The following is a 17,534-nucleotide window of genomic DNA, read 5'->3' on the forward strand; positions in this document are numbered from 1 at the left end:
CCGTAGGGGAAGAATTCAGATTTGGCCATAGTGTAAACAGATGGCTGATAGGAAATGGAAATTTGATTTTGCCTAAAAATGATAGTTAAAAGCCCACTGGTAATGCTTTTACAGTAGATCTAAAGATGATTGGAGCTGGACTTTAGATCTAGTCACTCGCTGTTTGCATTTTCATTTGAATGGATGGGAAAAGGAGGGAGTGTTTCCATTAAAATGAAGGCACGGCCAATTCTGATTTAAAAACATGGAATAAAATACCAAAAAGTTTTTTTTAAGTCTGATTTATTTTTATAGGTGTAATAAACAACCAATGTTTTCTCAAGACACAAAAGAAAACAAGAATCATGTCAAAGCAAGGCAGAAGTTTAACTGTGTAGATTTGATGGGTTTCTATTCCGACAAAATCTTTCAATAAGTCTTAATTGTCACACCAGACTATTAATATTGGCTTCTCTTATTGACTAATGGATGACATCAAAGAATTTTTTTTCTTTCTATTTATTACTTTTCATTTTATTATTGTTTTGATCTTTTAAGGTTGGCAACTGGAAATGAAGTCAGTCTCTTTATCACCTCATTTAAATAGTAACAACAATATCAAACAATGCAGTAAAACAGGCAGTAACACAATTATATTGGCAGTCTTGGTTCATTTAGGTTTGTTTCTGCATATGTGTTTTACTGTGCATCCACAGCATTTTTATTTGGGTATTCCTAATTTTCTATACTTTAGTCATCTTAGCCCATCTATAATGCTTTTCCCTGTTTCATCCTTTCCTATGATTTACTGATGTACTTGTTTATTGTCTTGTTTTATGTTTAAATAGATTACTTCACTGTCTCTAAAAAGCTGAGGTATACAGGAAAAAGTTCATGGTTGACTTGAAGACTATGGCGTTATTCAGATCCTGTTGCTACCAAACAAGTTTAAAGCATAACCCTTACTATTCAGGTAAAAATACAAAGAGAAACGAAAACCAAAACACTTGTTAGAAATACTCTTACATAGTGCTTAAACTGTTGTTTTCTTTTTTTTCTTTTCCTTTTCTTGCCAATACCATCAACTTATAAAGCCAAACAACTCCATTTTGGACTCATTTGTCCTGGCCCTGTTTCCATAGGTTTTCATTTTCAGATTAGTTATTCATTCTTTTAGAAAACAGTATATTTGCATCTCTGTTATAGAGGGCTGGGCGATAAATCGAATTAATCGATTAATTCAAATTTGTTATTTTAGACTATTTACTTTTAGGAAAATCTAGATTTTTATATTCCTAGCTCTTTACTCTTTTGCGGTTGTTCGGAGCAAAGTCCCTCCGTCGGTCTCCAAAGGGGATGTTAAAATGAAAATAGTTTTTTCTAAATGTATTCCATCATTTGTAATTGTTATAGAGTTTGTTTTCTGTTAGGTGTCAGACTTTTGCTGTGAGTTTTCCAACTGTATTGATGCATTCTCTGTTAAGTTGCTTGAAGTGCGCTTTTGGAGTAACTTTTTGATTTCTAGAAGGACTTTCCATGGAATTATTTTGTGGCAGTAACCCTAATTTTAAATGAAGAATAGATTCCTACTGTAATGCTGAAGGGTGTTTCATCCAAATTTTCTCCCTGTCTCTTTGTTTCTCTCTTAAGACGACAGTTTACGTGCAAAATACAGTGCAGATGCTCATAAGGTTCATGCAGGCCTAGTTTATATTATTTGTGTAATTGCGTAAAACAATCGCAATGAGGTGGAACTGGCTTATTTCAAATTCTACATACAGTCATTGGAGCCTTTTGGATGGCAGCAGATCTGGCAAGGAGACATACTTTTCTTCTTTCAAGGTTGGTCAGTGGCAAATACTTACATTTCATTTTGATTTTTCGGTGCAAAAAAAGTCATTCCTCTACAGTAGGTGGTACAGTAGTAGGTGTTTTGAGAGGATGAATAGATTGGACATAAGTCTGTTGACACTGAGCTGCAGATCATTTTCAGCCAGACGTGTTTAGAAATTCTGTGTTCAAATTACCATGGTGACCCCCTTATGATTTATGCATGTGCTCTGTTTATTTAATAGGTTAAAGCCAACAAGTCAGTCCAAAATGAATCTTTTACATAGATCCTATATAAATTAAATCCTTAATCACTTAAGTAGTTGAAATTACCATTGTGAAAATAGCTTTTCATTGCCAAACAAAAATTAGTTAAATTGTGCAAATTTGACAAACGTATTGTTTTGAATCTGAACTTTAAAGGAATTGTTATTGAAATTATATTAATTCAGAAGTTCAGAAGCAGTGACACTTCTCATCTCTTAAAGACATGTAATCATTAGTTTACCAAACAAAAAAAGAAAAATAATGTAATATTGCAGTCAGTAGAATGACCAATACATCTAGTTACCGTCGCAAATGAGTGTATCGGTTAAATACAGATTTTTAAATGAAACTCATATTTTTCAAATACTTAAAAGACAAATAAGCTGTAATTGCAATACTGCAATATTTTTGCTGATATATTTTCTGGGCTTCACAATCGGGCTTCACTGTTCCCTCTTGCTTCTGTTACAGTATGCAGAAGTTCGTTTCTGTGGTTCTGCTGCACTGTATTTGCATGAATTAATGTGTTCCAGTCTGTTTGCAACTGTTTATGTCTTTAAGTGTATTTGGGAGGGGTTGTATTTAAAACGGAGGGTTTCCGTTTCCTTCTTTCACTCTTTGCATATTTACGCAGTACCTGTTTCAACAAGAATATTTTTTTGGAGCACTTAGATTTTTAGGAAAGAAACTTGAAACTTTGTTGGTTACTTACAAAGCTAGGTTCTCAAAGGATAATGTGTAAATTTAATGCAGTTTAAATTTTTGGTATTGACATTTCTTATGTAAGGTATTTACTTGTTGATTTACACTGTTAAGTTTGCTTTTCATTATAAATATTTCTATTGTACATGTTTAGACATACACAGTCGGTTATGTCAAAAGTCTCCTAACTGTTCATTATTTCTCAAATTCTGAGAAAGCTTTGACAGGAAGTTTTGCAAAAGAATAGCGAACAAGATGCTTCCTTTTTAGTCACAAGTGTGGTTTTCTCTTATTTTTTCCTTCTCCTTCTCCACAAGTTGTGGGGAAATTGTATTGGACTAGTAAATATGTTAAACTTTAGATGACTCTAAGGGCAGACAGTTACAAAAGTCTCCAATGTTAAACATTTATTATGGGGCAAAAAAACTTCTTATATGGCACAAAAGCCACTATGTATTTATAAAAAGGTTAAATTGTTGAATAACAAAATTTAAAATATTAAAATTTCTGTCTTTTTAACCTTTGTCACTTGTTAAATCATATATCAAATTAAGAGTTTGGTTTAGTAAAAAAATAAAATAAAGGAATTGTGTAGTACATTTCTCTGAACTAATATCTATAAGTATTTTTTTTTTGATTTTTGATTTTGAAATGGTTTATTTCAAGCAATTAAGTAGAAATAATACACAACAGCAATATAAACATCAGTTATACATTCATACAGTAACTAATCAAACTTAGGATAATTAGACATATTAATAAATATTGCTTGAAAGGGAGTGGGAGGAAGCGAACTTATATAATCCCACCCCGATTATACTGTAACCATTTTATTACATGATTTATCAATATCCGGTTCCCAGTTTTTATCAGACAGAATTAAAAATCATAAGATATCGATAGAGCACATGACAAAGATGACTTACTTAAGTATTACGTCAAAAATAACTATTTTAGAAATCAACATGGCAAATGCAGATCAGTCATCTGAAATATATGCAGCTTATGTTACTTATAAAAGCCATTCATATGAATAAAACATAATACTATATTATTAAAGCAGACAACACTGTTTCAGGAATTTTCATAGCAAAAATTTCATCAAGTATCAAAAGTTAAAAACATGTGCAAAATTATGCTACATTAGGAAAGATTTTTGAATCAATTTATCAAGTTTTGGAGAAAGTGTAGTAATATCATTAAAAGTCAATCAATTTAACAATTTTCAATAAGTGATTAATCATTTGTTTTACTTTTTTTTTTAAATATTTTTTTGTATTTTTTATTTTTTTTTTATAATAAGGTAATGCCTTAGGGGGAAAGTAAAAAGGGTCCATAACTGTCGATTGTCCAAGGTTGGTATTTCTTCTTTTACTGATAACAGCTGATCTCCTGGGTTCAAAACAGAGTTTATAGTTCTCTTCGATGTTATGTCTGCAGACATTAGATTCAGATCCATATCCTTCTTCAGCTGATATCAGCGACGGTGAAAGTTGAGGTCAAGTTGTCTGCAGGTCAGAATTCTGCTGTTATTCAGGTTACGTAAAGTGATGAATCCACGTGTCATATTTCTTGAAATTATTTGGCTCTTTGGTTTATTACTCCATGTTTCAGACGACCGTGATCAAACACTTTTCAAAGTCTTTCATGGTGTTCACAACCACAACCTTGGACCGGTCCGGTGGACCGAGTGGTTTGACGTAGATCCTGCAGGCTTTAACCCAAGTGTTCTCAATCTGCTTACGCTTCCTGAGAAGCCGTGCATGTTTTGAGATTTCAGCATTCCTTCTGGTCAGATGGTCGTTCAGATAAGCAGCCGAACCTTTCAGGTGTTTCCTTTGATTCATCAAAGCTAGCTTGTGTTTGTGATTCACAAACCTGATGAGGATCGCTGGTTTATCCGTCTCCTTTCTCCTGGGGAGCAGGTGGCAGGTCTCGATGGTATTGAGATCCAGGGAAATCCCTTTAGATGTGAGAAATGAATGTATTTGCTGATCCAGAGACACAGCACCGATCTCCGTATTGGCACTGCTAGCTACGCTAGCGCTAGCATTAGCAGTGCTAGCTCGAGGCTTGATTGGTACTCCAGTGAGAATGACATTATTCATCCTTACTTGCTGTTCCACATCGTCCAGTCTTTTCTCCAGAATCTCGACCTGGTTTTCTCGCTGCTCGTTTTGAGCCCGAAATCTTCGGAACTCTTCCATCATCTCCCAGAGCGGTGTTAGCTTAGCCGACACTTGTTCCATAAAACTTTTCAGCGTTTCTTGAATAATGTCAAGAGTCTTTTTGAGTTCTTCATATTCCTGGGGTTTCTTTGGGGGCATGGTCAGCTCTCTTTTTTGAAAATCAACCTTTTAAGTAATTTGAAGATAGTTGTATTCGCAGAGAGGCACGCCACGCGTCCTGCCGTGTAACCCGGAACCGGAAAAGTATTGAATGATCACAAGGAAATACAGTGGAGCAAAAAAAAGTATTTAGTCAGCCACCAGTTGTGCAAGTTCTCCCACTTAAAAAGATGAGACTTGCAATTTTCATCATAGGTTTACCTCAACTATGATGGACAAAATGAGAAAAAAAATCCTGAAAATCACATTGTCTGATATTATTCTTTTTTATTATATTTTTCTTTTTTAAATGAACTTATTTATAAATTTTGGTGGCAAATAAGTATTTGCTCAATAACAAAAGTTTAACTCAGTACTTGGTTATACACGCTTTGTTGGCATTGACAGTAGTCAAACGTTTTCTTTAAGTCTTTAAAAGGTTTTCACAAACTCTTGCTGGAATTTTGCCCCATTCCTCCATGCAAATCTCTAGAGAAGTGATGTTTTGGGGCTGACAATGGGCAACACGGACTGTACTCCCTTCAAAGATTTTCTTTGGGGTTGAGATCTGGAGACTGGCTAGGCCACTCCAGGATACTGAAATGCTTCTTACAAAGCCACTCCTTCCTTACCTGTGCAGTGTGTTTGGGATCATTGTCATGCTGAAAGACCCAGCCACCTTTAACCTTCAATGGCCTAGCTGATGGAATGAGGTTTTCAATAAAAATCTAACGATACATGGCCACATCCATTCTTTCCTTTACAAGGATCAGTCATCTTGGTTCCTTTGCTGAAAAGCAGCCCGAAAGCCTGATGTTTCCACCCCTATGCTTTACAATAGGTATGGTGGCCTGCACATGTACTGGCTCTAGCAGGGAGACATGTCTGGCACTGCAGGATTTGAGGCCCTGGCGGCGTAGTGTGTTATTGATGGTAGCCTTTGTTACTTTGGTCCCAGCTCTCTGCAGGTCATTCACCAGGTGTGTGTGTGTTAGCCTGGGTGAGGTGCTAGCAGCGCAGACTTTTCCTAGAAGGGACTGTTCCTCACTTATCTATGTCATAATATGAGGACCCGCTCGTTTTTCGTGGATTGGGAGGGGCTGGTGCCCAGAGAGCACGTTTTTAGAGGAATGTTCAGAAATGTGTGAATCGATCAAAATATTCTTTTGGGTTGTTTTTTGTGAGGAATTAACATTACTTTCTTCTTTTTTTTTTAAGGAAAAAAAGTAAAATTTGTAAATTAGGTGATGTGGCAATAATAGGAAATTAGTAAAAAAGAAAACTAATCTAAATGTGAAATCTTGGTGCTAAACATTTCAGCTACATTGTGTTTTATAAATTAGAGGAAAGGGGGTTAGCCTTAAAATAACTTTGTAATTGTGGATTACATCAGAGTTGTTCGTCACTTCCTGCTTTGCTTGCATGTGTGGGAAACATAAAAGTGTTGGGGTGTGTCTTTTCAAATATCACTCCTGTAAGCTCAGCAAGTAGCTCTCCAGTCACTTGTTTTTAAATAGTTTTGCTCCAATGAGTAAATGAGCTATTACAATTGTGCTATACTTCTCGAAAAATCTTTTTTTTTTTTTTTTTTGCAATTTTGATAAATCCAAAGATGTTTTTATTCAAGATCACATTTAAAAAAAAAAGTTCCAGTTTAGTCCATCTAAATTTTAGAGCCTTAAACCCACTACTGTCTTCTGTTCTTTTTGTGTTACTGCTGCATTTGATTCATATTAAATACTTTTGATAGAACATGCAGCATTTTGTAAATTTTTACTATTTATACTTAGTAGGAATTCCTATAGCGTAACGTAGTAATAAATGAACTGGGAAAAAATGTATCCATCACATTTTCTTGATTTTAATAATCCTTGCCCTTTGACCATTGCTAAATGTTTTATTAAAATTGAACAGAATTCCACCTGCTACTACATAAACCAAGGGTCTCAGACTTGATTGCTCAGGGGGCCAAAATCCACAACACGCTTAAGGTCACGGGCTGAAAAGGATAAACTTTTATTTGATTATGTTATGTTATTTTATATAAAAAATAAACTTTAATTTTAAATATACCAAAGGATTTTACTTTCCATAAAAATGTATCTTGTCAAAATTTCACACATTCAAAATATACGCTGAATAACAAAACAAACAAAACTTGGAAATATGAATACAATCTGTGCTTTTCAGCAATAACTCAAATTGTTTTTTTATTTGCTCTCGTGTGAATTTATCAGAGCTGGATGCTTGGCATCATTTTTTTTGTCAAAAAGTTGTTTTGTGGAGTTTGCACGGTCTCCCGTGCACCTGTGGGTTTTCTCCGGGGACTCCGGCTTCCTCCCACCACGGAGCTGGGGCATTTCTGCAGGAATGGAATGAATAAACTGTGCGGTTCTGCATGGTCGTATTTTGCCTTTAGTGTACCAAAACACTGCAGCTCGATCGGCTCTATCTGAATCTGCAAAGGTGCCATTTCCACATCGACAGCAAAAGGGTTACAAAGCAACTCAAAATGCCTTTTTTTGGTCTTCAAAGTTACCAAACTGCTGTGCAAACTCAGTGTGCTCAGCTGTGCCTATTTGATGTTTCTCACAGCGCCGTCTTAGATTATATTCTTTAATTACAGCCACATTCGCTACACAAATGACACATGTGGGTTTACCAGTAATATCAGGAAACATTTATTCTGCCTCCAATCAGTTTTTAAAGGCTGTGTTTTCAGAATCACCTTTTTCGTCAGGGTTAGTGTTCACCAGAGCAGCTGAAGTGCTGCATTATGGAATCTGTAGTGAATATGTTAACAGTGCTATATTTTACTGGGCCATCAATAACAACAATATAAAATGATCTTGCTGACCGGATAAAATTACACAGTGGGCCAGATGTGGCCCACGGGGCTTGACTTTGACATGTGACATAAACCAATTCCTGTCTAAGATTCTACTCATTCGATGCAGCTGCCATCTTGCTCATACCTGGTTGGCTTTAAAAACATTTACCGGCACTTAATGTCTGTAGTTGAGTACATATTAACTTTGACTCAGCTCCGCTCTCTAGAGGCTGAGAAGTTTCTGAACAATTCTTGCCTAGTCATCTGTGTTCAGACATATTTGATGATCCATCAAACATACATCCTAATGATACTATTCTTATTGTCCACCTCTGCCCACACAACACACTTGGACTTGGAACAATATGCAGAATCAGAAGTTAATACAGTAACAATGTCAATTTATTTTAAACTTTGTTGTCTTTAAAACAATGACACAGTAGAAGCTCTTGCTGTTTTTCCCTTTTGCTTGTTTGTTGCTTTAAGGATTGATATACGCTAAGATATATATATATTTATCACTTTTGGGTCTTGATGATGATCATTTTCTTTGGTGTTGTCATTCTCTTGTTTAAAACTAAAACAGTAGCAGAAAATATTACATTTAATCTGGTCAACTAAAAAATTATTTGGTGTATAGTGACATCTAGTGGTACAGCTTTGATTTTCCCAGTTTTCACTTAACCCTTGTGCTATCCTAGGCACGTTATCATTGGGGTCATCTGGACCCCACACGCCAGTGCGCTGAATCTTTTTTCTTCAATGATTTGTGATCTTCACTGGTGTCCATGGATTACATGAAATCCATGCCACCTTTATCCACCTTTGTCATGGTAGGAAGAACACGTCAATAGTCATCTTGACCCCACAGGATAGCACAAGGGTTAAAGGGTCTTATGTATTATTTTTGTTTCTGTGCCATCTTCGTTATCTTCTAAGAATATCATTATGTATTAATCTTGGAATAAGACCTTAATAATGTTTTCATAGCATTTGGTGTTTCAGTCTTATAATAATCATTCATAAACTGCTTAGCTCATTTTCTAGATCTGTTACCTGTCAATAATTTATTTCTGTCTAATGGATTCTTATTTTTCTTTTTTTCCCCTCCTGTCACTCCTGTTCTCTCCAAACTGGTCAAATTCTTTACCCTTCCCTGTCATTTTTAATGTATTCATGCTCTACAGACGTTGAAACGGCTGATTCCTGATGAGGTAGGTTGTTTCTTTGTGTTGCTGCATCACCCTGCTTGACTCAACAACATGTCTTTGTAGATTTAGATGAAAAGTCATTCCTTTGCATTTTATGTTAACATTCAGTGGATGATGAACCTAATCCACATTAACACATGCTGCTGCTGAGTTCCCTTTTTTATGTTTTTACTTTTGTTTATGTAACAACATTAAATGCTATATGCTTCTAATGATGATGCCTTCATTGGAGGATATTACTGTATCACCCTGCATCATGGCCATTTCTTTCCTTAAGTTAGTAAGCTAATTTTTCAGTTAGAAAGAAAAGAACGAAATCTAAGCATTGACATTTCGTCAAAGTCAAAGAAAATTGAAATAAATTCAGCACAATCCATGTTTTATCTTCTCACTAGCTGTTCCCTGTTGTCCTTATTTTGACATTACAACTAATTCTTAATCAAGCTAGCTTAAAAAAGACTATTTGTATTTAAATCTTGGACCCTTTGAGGTTTTTGGGAAGTATGATTTATTTGCTTCCTTGAAACCATTGCACTTACCGGTACATGTTTAACTCATTTTATTACAGAGCCACAGTTTTATCAGAACACAGATGTTTATCAATTTGGTCTTCAGTGGTTCTTATAGGGACTCTAGAAAAAGAGTGGCAAACGTTCCCCAAGATAGTTGTTGGCCTAGTGCAGGGGTCTTCAACCTAAGGCTCCGGAGCCACGTTTGGCCCTTTTACCTCTCCACTGTGGCTCTTTGGTTAAAGATAAATATAAAGTTTTTTAGTTTTAAAAAGTAACTTTGAACAAAAAAGTAAGAAAGTAAAAAAGTAAACTAACCCAAACTTTATCCAACTCAGTCCCAAACAGTTGAAGAAAATTACGTATCACTCCGCGAGGTTCATGACTATAGTACCCATAATGCTCCAACAATCCATGAAGTGGTTTACTAAAGCCAAACTAAAACATTTTGATAGATGTTTTAGCTGTTTTATACTGAAAGTCAATTGGAGATTGGTTGGCACGCCCAGATTTCCTTCTTAAGGTGCACTGTTTTATAAGGCTGATTTTCTATTTTAAAAAAAAAAGGATTTAAGGTGCACCTTATGGTTCAAAAAAGATGAGGTTCACCTAATTAGCTCTGATTTGGTTTTACAACTTTCTGCCAGTGATGCACCACAAAGGCTAAAATGAATAGATCTTTTAAAAGCATAGTTATGATACATTTATTTCCTAAATGACAATGGGTGTCTCTTATTTTGAAAGAAAGTCATGTGAACTTCTGTCAAGTTATAAATATTTCATATTTAAAACAAATATTTTCTCTGTTAACATAAATACAAATCTGTGGCTTATCTCTAATTGGTGAAGTAAAACTTACTGGCTCCTATTAGGTTGTGATCGGTCAGAAATCAACCTGTGCCTGTTTTAAGGGTTGAAGGTTGCAGACCCCCTGGCCTAGTGCGTGTAGCCTTCAATTTATAGGATTGACATGGGTTAATAAGACCAAATACAATGTCTTTTTCTTTGTTTTATTCTGGTCTGCCTGATTCAGTTTCTCTTGTTTTTCACTTTTAAGGCAAATATTTCAACAGAAGTAACCCACGTGTGGCTAACATTCTAAAAAACAGCTTTACTTACATGCATATGTGCTGTTGTGGTTGCACATTTTTATTTTGCCCTGGTTTATGCTGTTTGATAATCTAGCTGGAGCGTTTGACCAGCATGAGAACGAAAAAGGACAAGGAGAAACCCAGCTCGGCTTCCAGCCAGCGACACTCTTCAGCTGCCAACTACGAAATCGGCCAACCTGTTAACGTGCTGCAAGATCTCCCTGATAAAGAAGTGCTGGAGCTCTTCGAAAAGATGCTGGTGAGAAAGATGATAAAAATCTGCAAAGTATCTTATTTCAAAACGTTTTTGCAAGTTTGATATGCTTACTACTACAACTGTTTCAGAGTAACACAAAATATTGGACAAACATTTGACATTATATGTGTATTATATAAGGAAGAAAAATCTTAAGTCGACATGGTTCTGTGTGAATGTGATTATTCTCTCCCAGTTAAACCAAGCATAACTAGTTTATTATACATGTAGACACACACAGATTTGGCAAAAGCATCAAACTGAAAGATCCTCAAAATCTTAAATTAGTGTAATAAAAAAAATAAAATACATGAACAAAAGGAAAACAACAAAGTAACTATATGATTGTTTTCAAAAAGGTTATAAACACATAACAGAAGGTTTTAGACTCCGGTAAACCACAGTAATAGCCATTATCTACAAATGGTGAAAACACTAAACAGTGGAATGGTTGCAGACCTAAATTACAACAGATGCAAAACGACAACTCATTATGGAAATCACAACAACATGAAAAACATCCTAAAATTACAAACCCGCCTCAGTTAAGGTCAGAGTACATGTACAAAAACCTTTTTTCATACCACTTTAAATATTCCTAGGGAAAGACTCAAGGATGTGCATCAATCTCAGTTTCAGTCCCATCTTGTTCTCACTGTGGAGTAAAAGCAACAGTGCTTCTGGTTGAAACCATTGTAATCAGTCAGAACAATCCAGCTGTGAACATGGTGCTGTCCAGACGAGGCCTAAGTGGCAGTTTAGTCGTGATTACTCCAATAAAAGGAATGACCTATTTTCATACGGTTTCCAGTGAATATGGGAAAAAAAAAAGAAGCCATTCTTTGTTTAAAGTGACTTGTGATAAATTGTGACAGAAAAAAAACCTTCAATAACATTTCACATAAATTTACCTTACATCAATATTTTTTTCCAATTTGTATTGCTTAATAAGTAATGGATAACTATAGATAACTTGTAGTTAAGACCTTACATCTTGACTTATATGTACTAGATTTAAATTTTATACTTGTTTTTTAAATATTTATTTGAAAAAAATATAGTGATATGATGATTTGAATAAAAAATCTACTGCATCAAGTCTTGATGTAAACAAATTTGGACAATATTTTTAGTGTTGATAACCATTGTGACAGAGTTTAACATAGTTGCTAAAGAAGACCTTTTATTTCTTCTAAAATATATTTATACAGTAATATATTTACTGTATTATGAAATCCTGTTGTAGTCTAAAGTAAATTTAAGAGCAACAATAGTCGATGTGGTTTGATAGTATGCTGTTTTTTTCTTCTTCTGGAAACGCATAGATCTTTTTTTGTTACTTTAGTCCTCCTGTATTTTTTTCCATCCAGGTGGATATGAACCTGAATGAGGAAAAACAGAAGCCTCTGAGAGAAAAAGATATCAATACCAAAAGAGAAATGCTCTCCCAGTACCTGCACACATCTAAAGCTGTAAGTACTCTTTTTTTTCTTTTCTTTTCTTGTTCTTTAACTCTCTTTTTGTACTTTAAAAGACTGGTTATGACATTATTCCTAAATTACTTCTCAAAGAAATGATGTTTCTGCACTTTGGTTCATGTTATCTGTATTTTCTTATCACATAATTCTTTTTATAGGTGTAAGTTCTTATTAAATGGGCTTGAGACAAACAGAGGTAGTTCTTCTGAGAAGAGGTTTTGATTGGTGAAGTCTCACAGCAAAAATCTTTTGGTGACAAATCAGTAAAAAAAACAAAAACAAAAACATGTAAAAGTTCGTTAGAGAACCAGAGAGCGTAACAAAATGATTTTTCTCTTCTTGCGTAAAACACAATCTGATGTCTTTCTGTGTGTTTCAGGGTGACGTTTTCTGTGTGACGTCAAGTGGAAATGAAAGAATTGCCATTTCTTTAACTACTGTCCCTTCCTGTCTGCTTTTCAGGGCCAAAGCCAGAAGGAGAGCTCAAAGTCGGCCCAGGTGTACATCCAGGAGTTAAAGTCGGAAATCAAAGACGGCCAGCTGCTGAGCTGTCTGGAATCCCTGAGAGTCTCCCTCAATAATAACCCAGTCAGGTAATACAGACAATGGAGTATTGATCAATTTTTTATTTCAGTTTTGTTAGAATATTTAAATAATTAAAATTTCTTAAGGAAGTTATAATGTTTTGATTGTTCACATCTGTGTTGTATTATGTTTACTTTAAATTCATTAAAATCCAGTTCTGCTATTTATTTTAACATATACATGTTGCCGGTTGAGCTTAGGCATAACGGGCTACTAACGAAGGGATCAGTGGAAAGAATTGCAAAATATACATAAAGTTGCATTTATTTTTTTTAAATCAAAATTGTCCATGCTTAGATGGTACATTTTGCTTGTTATTATTTGAAGGGATTCTTTTTAAGGGTATTTAAACACAGACTTTCTTGGCCAGAAAACACTTGGGAAACTCAAAGGGCCCCCATAGCATGTGATGTATTGTTATACATCATGTTTTTGTTAACATATTTAGAATAAAAAACAAAAAGGAAAATAGACTTTAAAAATGTACTTACGTTTTTTTGAAAATGTCTATTTTTTCTGCTTGCTTCCAGTTGGGTGCAGAACTTTGGCAATGAAGGCCTGGCTCTGCTTTTGAACATCCTGAGAAAACTGCAGGATGATAAAGACGAAAACTTGTAAGTCACATCAACCACACAATAGGAAGTGGTAGGTTTTGCTGCTGGCAGTAGATTTGACTGTGATGTGATTTTTCTGTTTGTTTCTTTCTTCTTACAAACTAGTGTGATGGGAGGTAAATGTCAGCATGAGATAATCCGGTGTCTGAAAGCCTTCATGAACAACAAGGTACCTGTTTTGTTGTGTGTTCATTATTTCTATACATAATTCAATTTAAAGATGTTTTACTGATCTCTCTATAGAGGACTCTGACTAAAAAAACATTGTCAATGTTAAATACTGTGCCTGCATGTGATCAATATAGATTATTTTTAAAAACATTTTTATAGATGACTCTTTCTTGTAATAATTCATGACCTCATAACAGTGGTATTTGTCTTATAGTGATCAGTGGGGCTAATTTTTGGCTCAACATTCACATCCAAAGACATTTTTCATGGTTAAAATTTGCACATGCATATTGATGTGAAAATGTTATTTAATAGGTAAAACTATACAGGTAAATGATTATTTTTGTATTGTCTTAAGTTTGATCAATTTTATGTAAACTGCTCTCAAAACAGGCTTTTCTAGAGAAGAAATTTCTATGTTAATCTATAAATCATACATGCGATAAAATGGCATGTATGATTTATAGATTTACATAGAAATTAATCATATTATGATTAAACAAATTGAAAATGGCAAGTTTTAAAAGCAATTTGAAATTAAGTATAAATACATTGAATCCTCTGTTCAAATCCCTTCGGTTTATTCACAATGGAATTTGTTTCAGATTCCAGATAAAAAGTAAATCACATCAGACATAAATTAACTAGGACTGTTATGAACCAATTCAGTCCAAATAATTCCAATAAAGACAGGTCATTGTGGTAGTATGCTAATGGCCTATATAAGTAACCTATCGATTACATTGCAGGGGTCATGTTCTTCCTTTACGAACTGACAGACAGTAGAATAGAAAAGTCTCTAAATGAAAGATTAGGAAGAAACCTCCAGCAGAACCACAATCATTACGGGCAACCTTCTACCGGGCCCAGCTGGGATTTGAGAGGACAGCAAATAGTCAATAATGAAACATGTGTAGTAGAATGAACAAGCAGTTTCACTGCATCAACGAGAGAAGAGGAAGCAGTTTGCAGCCAGGACGCAGATGTCTCAACAGCCACAAAAAAACATGTTGAAGAGGGAAACTCCAAATCTCTGGAACATTTTTCATGGAACAGAAAAGATTAGTTATTTGTTGCGGTGGTCGGAGAACACAATGCAGAAAAGGATGCAAACCACTGAGACATTAGTTTTAAAACTATGTAAAAAAGTTAGCAACTACAACAGCAGAAACCCAGGATGACTAAAGAATACTGAAAGCACGGCTCTAAGCCCACCCACGGCATTCTGACTACAAGCTTGATCAAAAATGAAGATTTAAGACCAAGAGGATTTAATATTACAATCTAACCTTTTTTGTCTTTCCTCCTAGTATGGTCTGAAATCCATGTTGGAGTCAGAAGAGGGCATCACTCTGTTGGTCAGAGCCATCAACCCACAGAAACCTTCCATGATGACAGATGCTGTTAAACTGCTCTCTGCCATCTCCATTTTGGAACAGCCTGAAGGCCTGTAAGGACCTCCTTTTTTAAGATGAACACACAGAGTTATTCAGTTATTTATTTTATTCCAGACACTAAATGCTTAAGATAAATAATATATTAAGAACACATCACTACAAAACCCTATAAGGGGAAAAACCTAAACAAATTCTTCATCAAATGTAACTCTAAAAACTGTTTTTTCACACACACAAACACACACACACACACACACACCTACACATACACACGCACACTGCATTTTATCATCTGATGACAGCTTAACAGATTCTCCAAAATTTGAGTTTAATAAATTAAACGTTTTTGTTCAAAAGTATATTTTTTTTTTGGGAACAATGTCACACACCTTTTTTGCTTTCTTTTAGACCCACATTCTTATGGTTTCTGTCCATTTCCTGCTGTATTGTTTTAGACACTCTCTGTGAAGCTGTTGTGCATGAAATAGAAACATTTTATTTGTCTTATTTAAACATTTAACTAATAATTTTATTTCATAACAGTTGATTATTTGGGAGCTTCAGCTAACATGCAGTTTCAAATATGTTTTAGTCCCTCCAAGGCCTTCTTTTAACGATGCACTTAGGAGTATTAATGAAAAAGTGGATGACCAAATATCAATAAAGTGCCAGACTACTGAAGCTGTAAATGTCACACACCATGTGTTAAAAGAGCCAATTGTTCAATTAATTCTTTTTTTTAGCCTGCCATCTAAATGGTAAATCGCGGTTCTAGGCTTTTCCATGGCAACAAGTATATGAAATCATGCACCTGGACATGCAGATTGACTCTCCCCTTATTTGTAGAAGAATGAGGTAGATTCAGGAGTTCAGTGGATTTCAGTTTCAGTGATAACATGCTTCCTGTCCAACAAGTCCACTTGAAAAAGACTCCACTGTTAACTGTCAGTAATAGTATGATGAAGGGGAAATGCATAAGGACAGCAATTGATGTGGAAGACCAAAGAAACTAACAAGAGTGGAAATCCGCAGATGCTGAGGTCTTAAGTCCACAGAGATCACCAATCAAGACAGTCCTCCAAACTTCAGACTATTGAAATCTTCATGGCATGGGTATCCATCAGCAAGCAGCTACATCCATTCCTCTATTAATCTGATGGATGCATTTGGGTTTAGTGGTTACATTTACCTGACTAAAGCTATTTTTAGAAGCTGGTCTTGGCAACCCCCTCAAGCTCCAGGGAAAGGAACTCTAAATGCTTCAATATACCAGTAGATTCTGGATCATTTCATGGTTCCAACGCTGTCAAATGAATAAGAGTGAGGACTGCGTGACGCCTTCTCGTCCAATATGAGTCACTTTTGTCACTACTGTATATTTTTTTTTATGGTTTGTGAATTTCAAGGCTGCATTGTTGTTTCTTGCTGAAAGGAATTGTCGTCAAATTCCATAGCGTGCTGATGATTGTCATTTACATCTGCCTCTTCTCTCTGCAGTCATGAGCGTGTTTTGGAAGTCATCACAGAAGAGGCTGAAAAACAAAACATTGAGAGGTTTCAGCCTCTCATTTCTGGCATGAAGAATAACAGCCTCCCTTTAAGGGTATGCATTTAACTTGTACTTTCTATTATTCCCATATATGTGTATGTGGTTGTGGTTAGGCTGATTGTTGCTTCCAACATCTAGCAAACAATTTTCTATTGAAATCTGAACAAAAGAAACTGACCAATTTTTTAATTCATTTTTTAATATTTTAGGCCAGCTGCTTGACGCTTATCAACGCCCTAATCAGCCGGGCCGAAGAACTAGATTTCAGAATTCATATTCGTTCAGAGCTGCTAAGACTTGGACTCAGAGAGCCTCTGAAGGTAAATAACATTGAATACTTTTTGAAATTTCTTTCTTCATGAATTTCTCTCAACTTCTATGTTTTCCTGATGAGTCGCAGTATTTGTGCAGAAATCCTTCTTCAATTGACTTCCACACAATCCTGTTATTCTTTGTTGAGCTCATATGATCTCTGTCTTCATCCTGTACCTTGCAGGCGGTCCGGACAATAGAAAATGAAGAGCTCAAGGTGCAGCTTCGTGTGTTCGATGAACAAGCGGAGGATGACTCAGAGGATCTCAAGGTGCGCCTTGATGACATCCGCATTGAAATGGAATATCCTTCCAATTGCTAATGAAAAAAGAAAACAAAAACAACCAAAGGTTGTAATCTTAAGTAATATTGCTCACAGTCTCTTTTCACTTTACATTTGAAGGCTGTGCAGTAGAGGCGTGTATC

General features: G+C 35.3%; 1 protein-coding gene across 1 annotated transcript in view; it reads left to right on the forward strand.

Moving 5' to 3' along the window:
- The window catches only part of diaph1 (diaphanous related formin 1), an 87,325-nt gene that overhangs the window by 5,122 nt on the left and 64,669 nt on the right, over positions 1–17,534 (forward strand). The window contains exons 2-11 of the mRNA XM_011480126.4: positions 9,123–9,149; positions 10,841–11,005; positions 12,373–12,474; positions 12,943–13,073; positions 13,596–13,679; positions 13,785–13,848; positions 15,161–15,300; positions 16,745–16,850; positions 17,006–17,116; positions 17,293–17,411. Of these exons, the coding sequence (XP_011478428.1) occupies positions 9,123–9,149; positions 10,841–11,005; positions 12,373–12,474; positions 12,943–13,073; positions 13,596–13,679; positions 13,785–13,848; positions 15,161–15,300; positions 16,745–16,850; positions 17,006–17,116; positions 17,293–17,411 (1,049 nt within the window). The remainder of the gene's footprint in view (positions 1–9,122; positions 9,150–10,840; positions 11,006–12,372; positions 12,475–12,942; positions 13,074–13,595; positions 13,680–13,784; positions 13,849–15,160; positions 15,301–16,744; positions 16,851–17,005; positions 17,117–17,292; positions 17,412–17,534) is intronic.

This window comes from Oryzias latipes, chromosome 10 (genome assembly GCF_053564925.1).
Source record: "Oryzias latipes strain Hd-rR chromosome 10, Olatipes_Hd-rR_3.1".
NCBI classification, from domain to species: Eukaryota; Metazoa; Chordata; class Actinopteri; order Beloniformes; family Adrianichthyidae; genus Oryzias; species Oryzias latipes.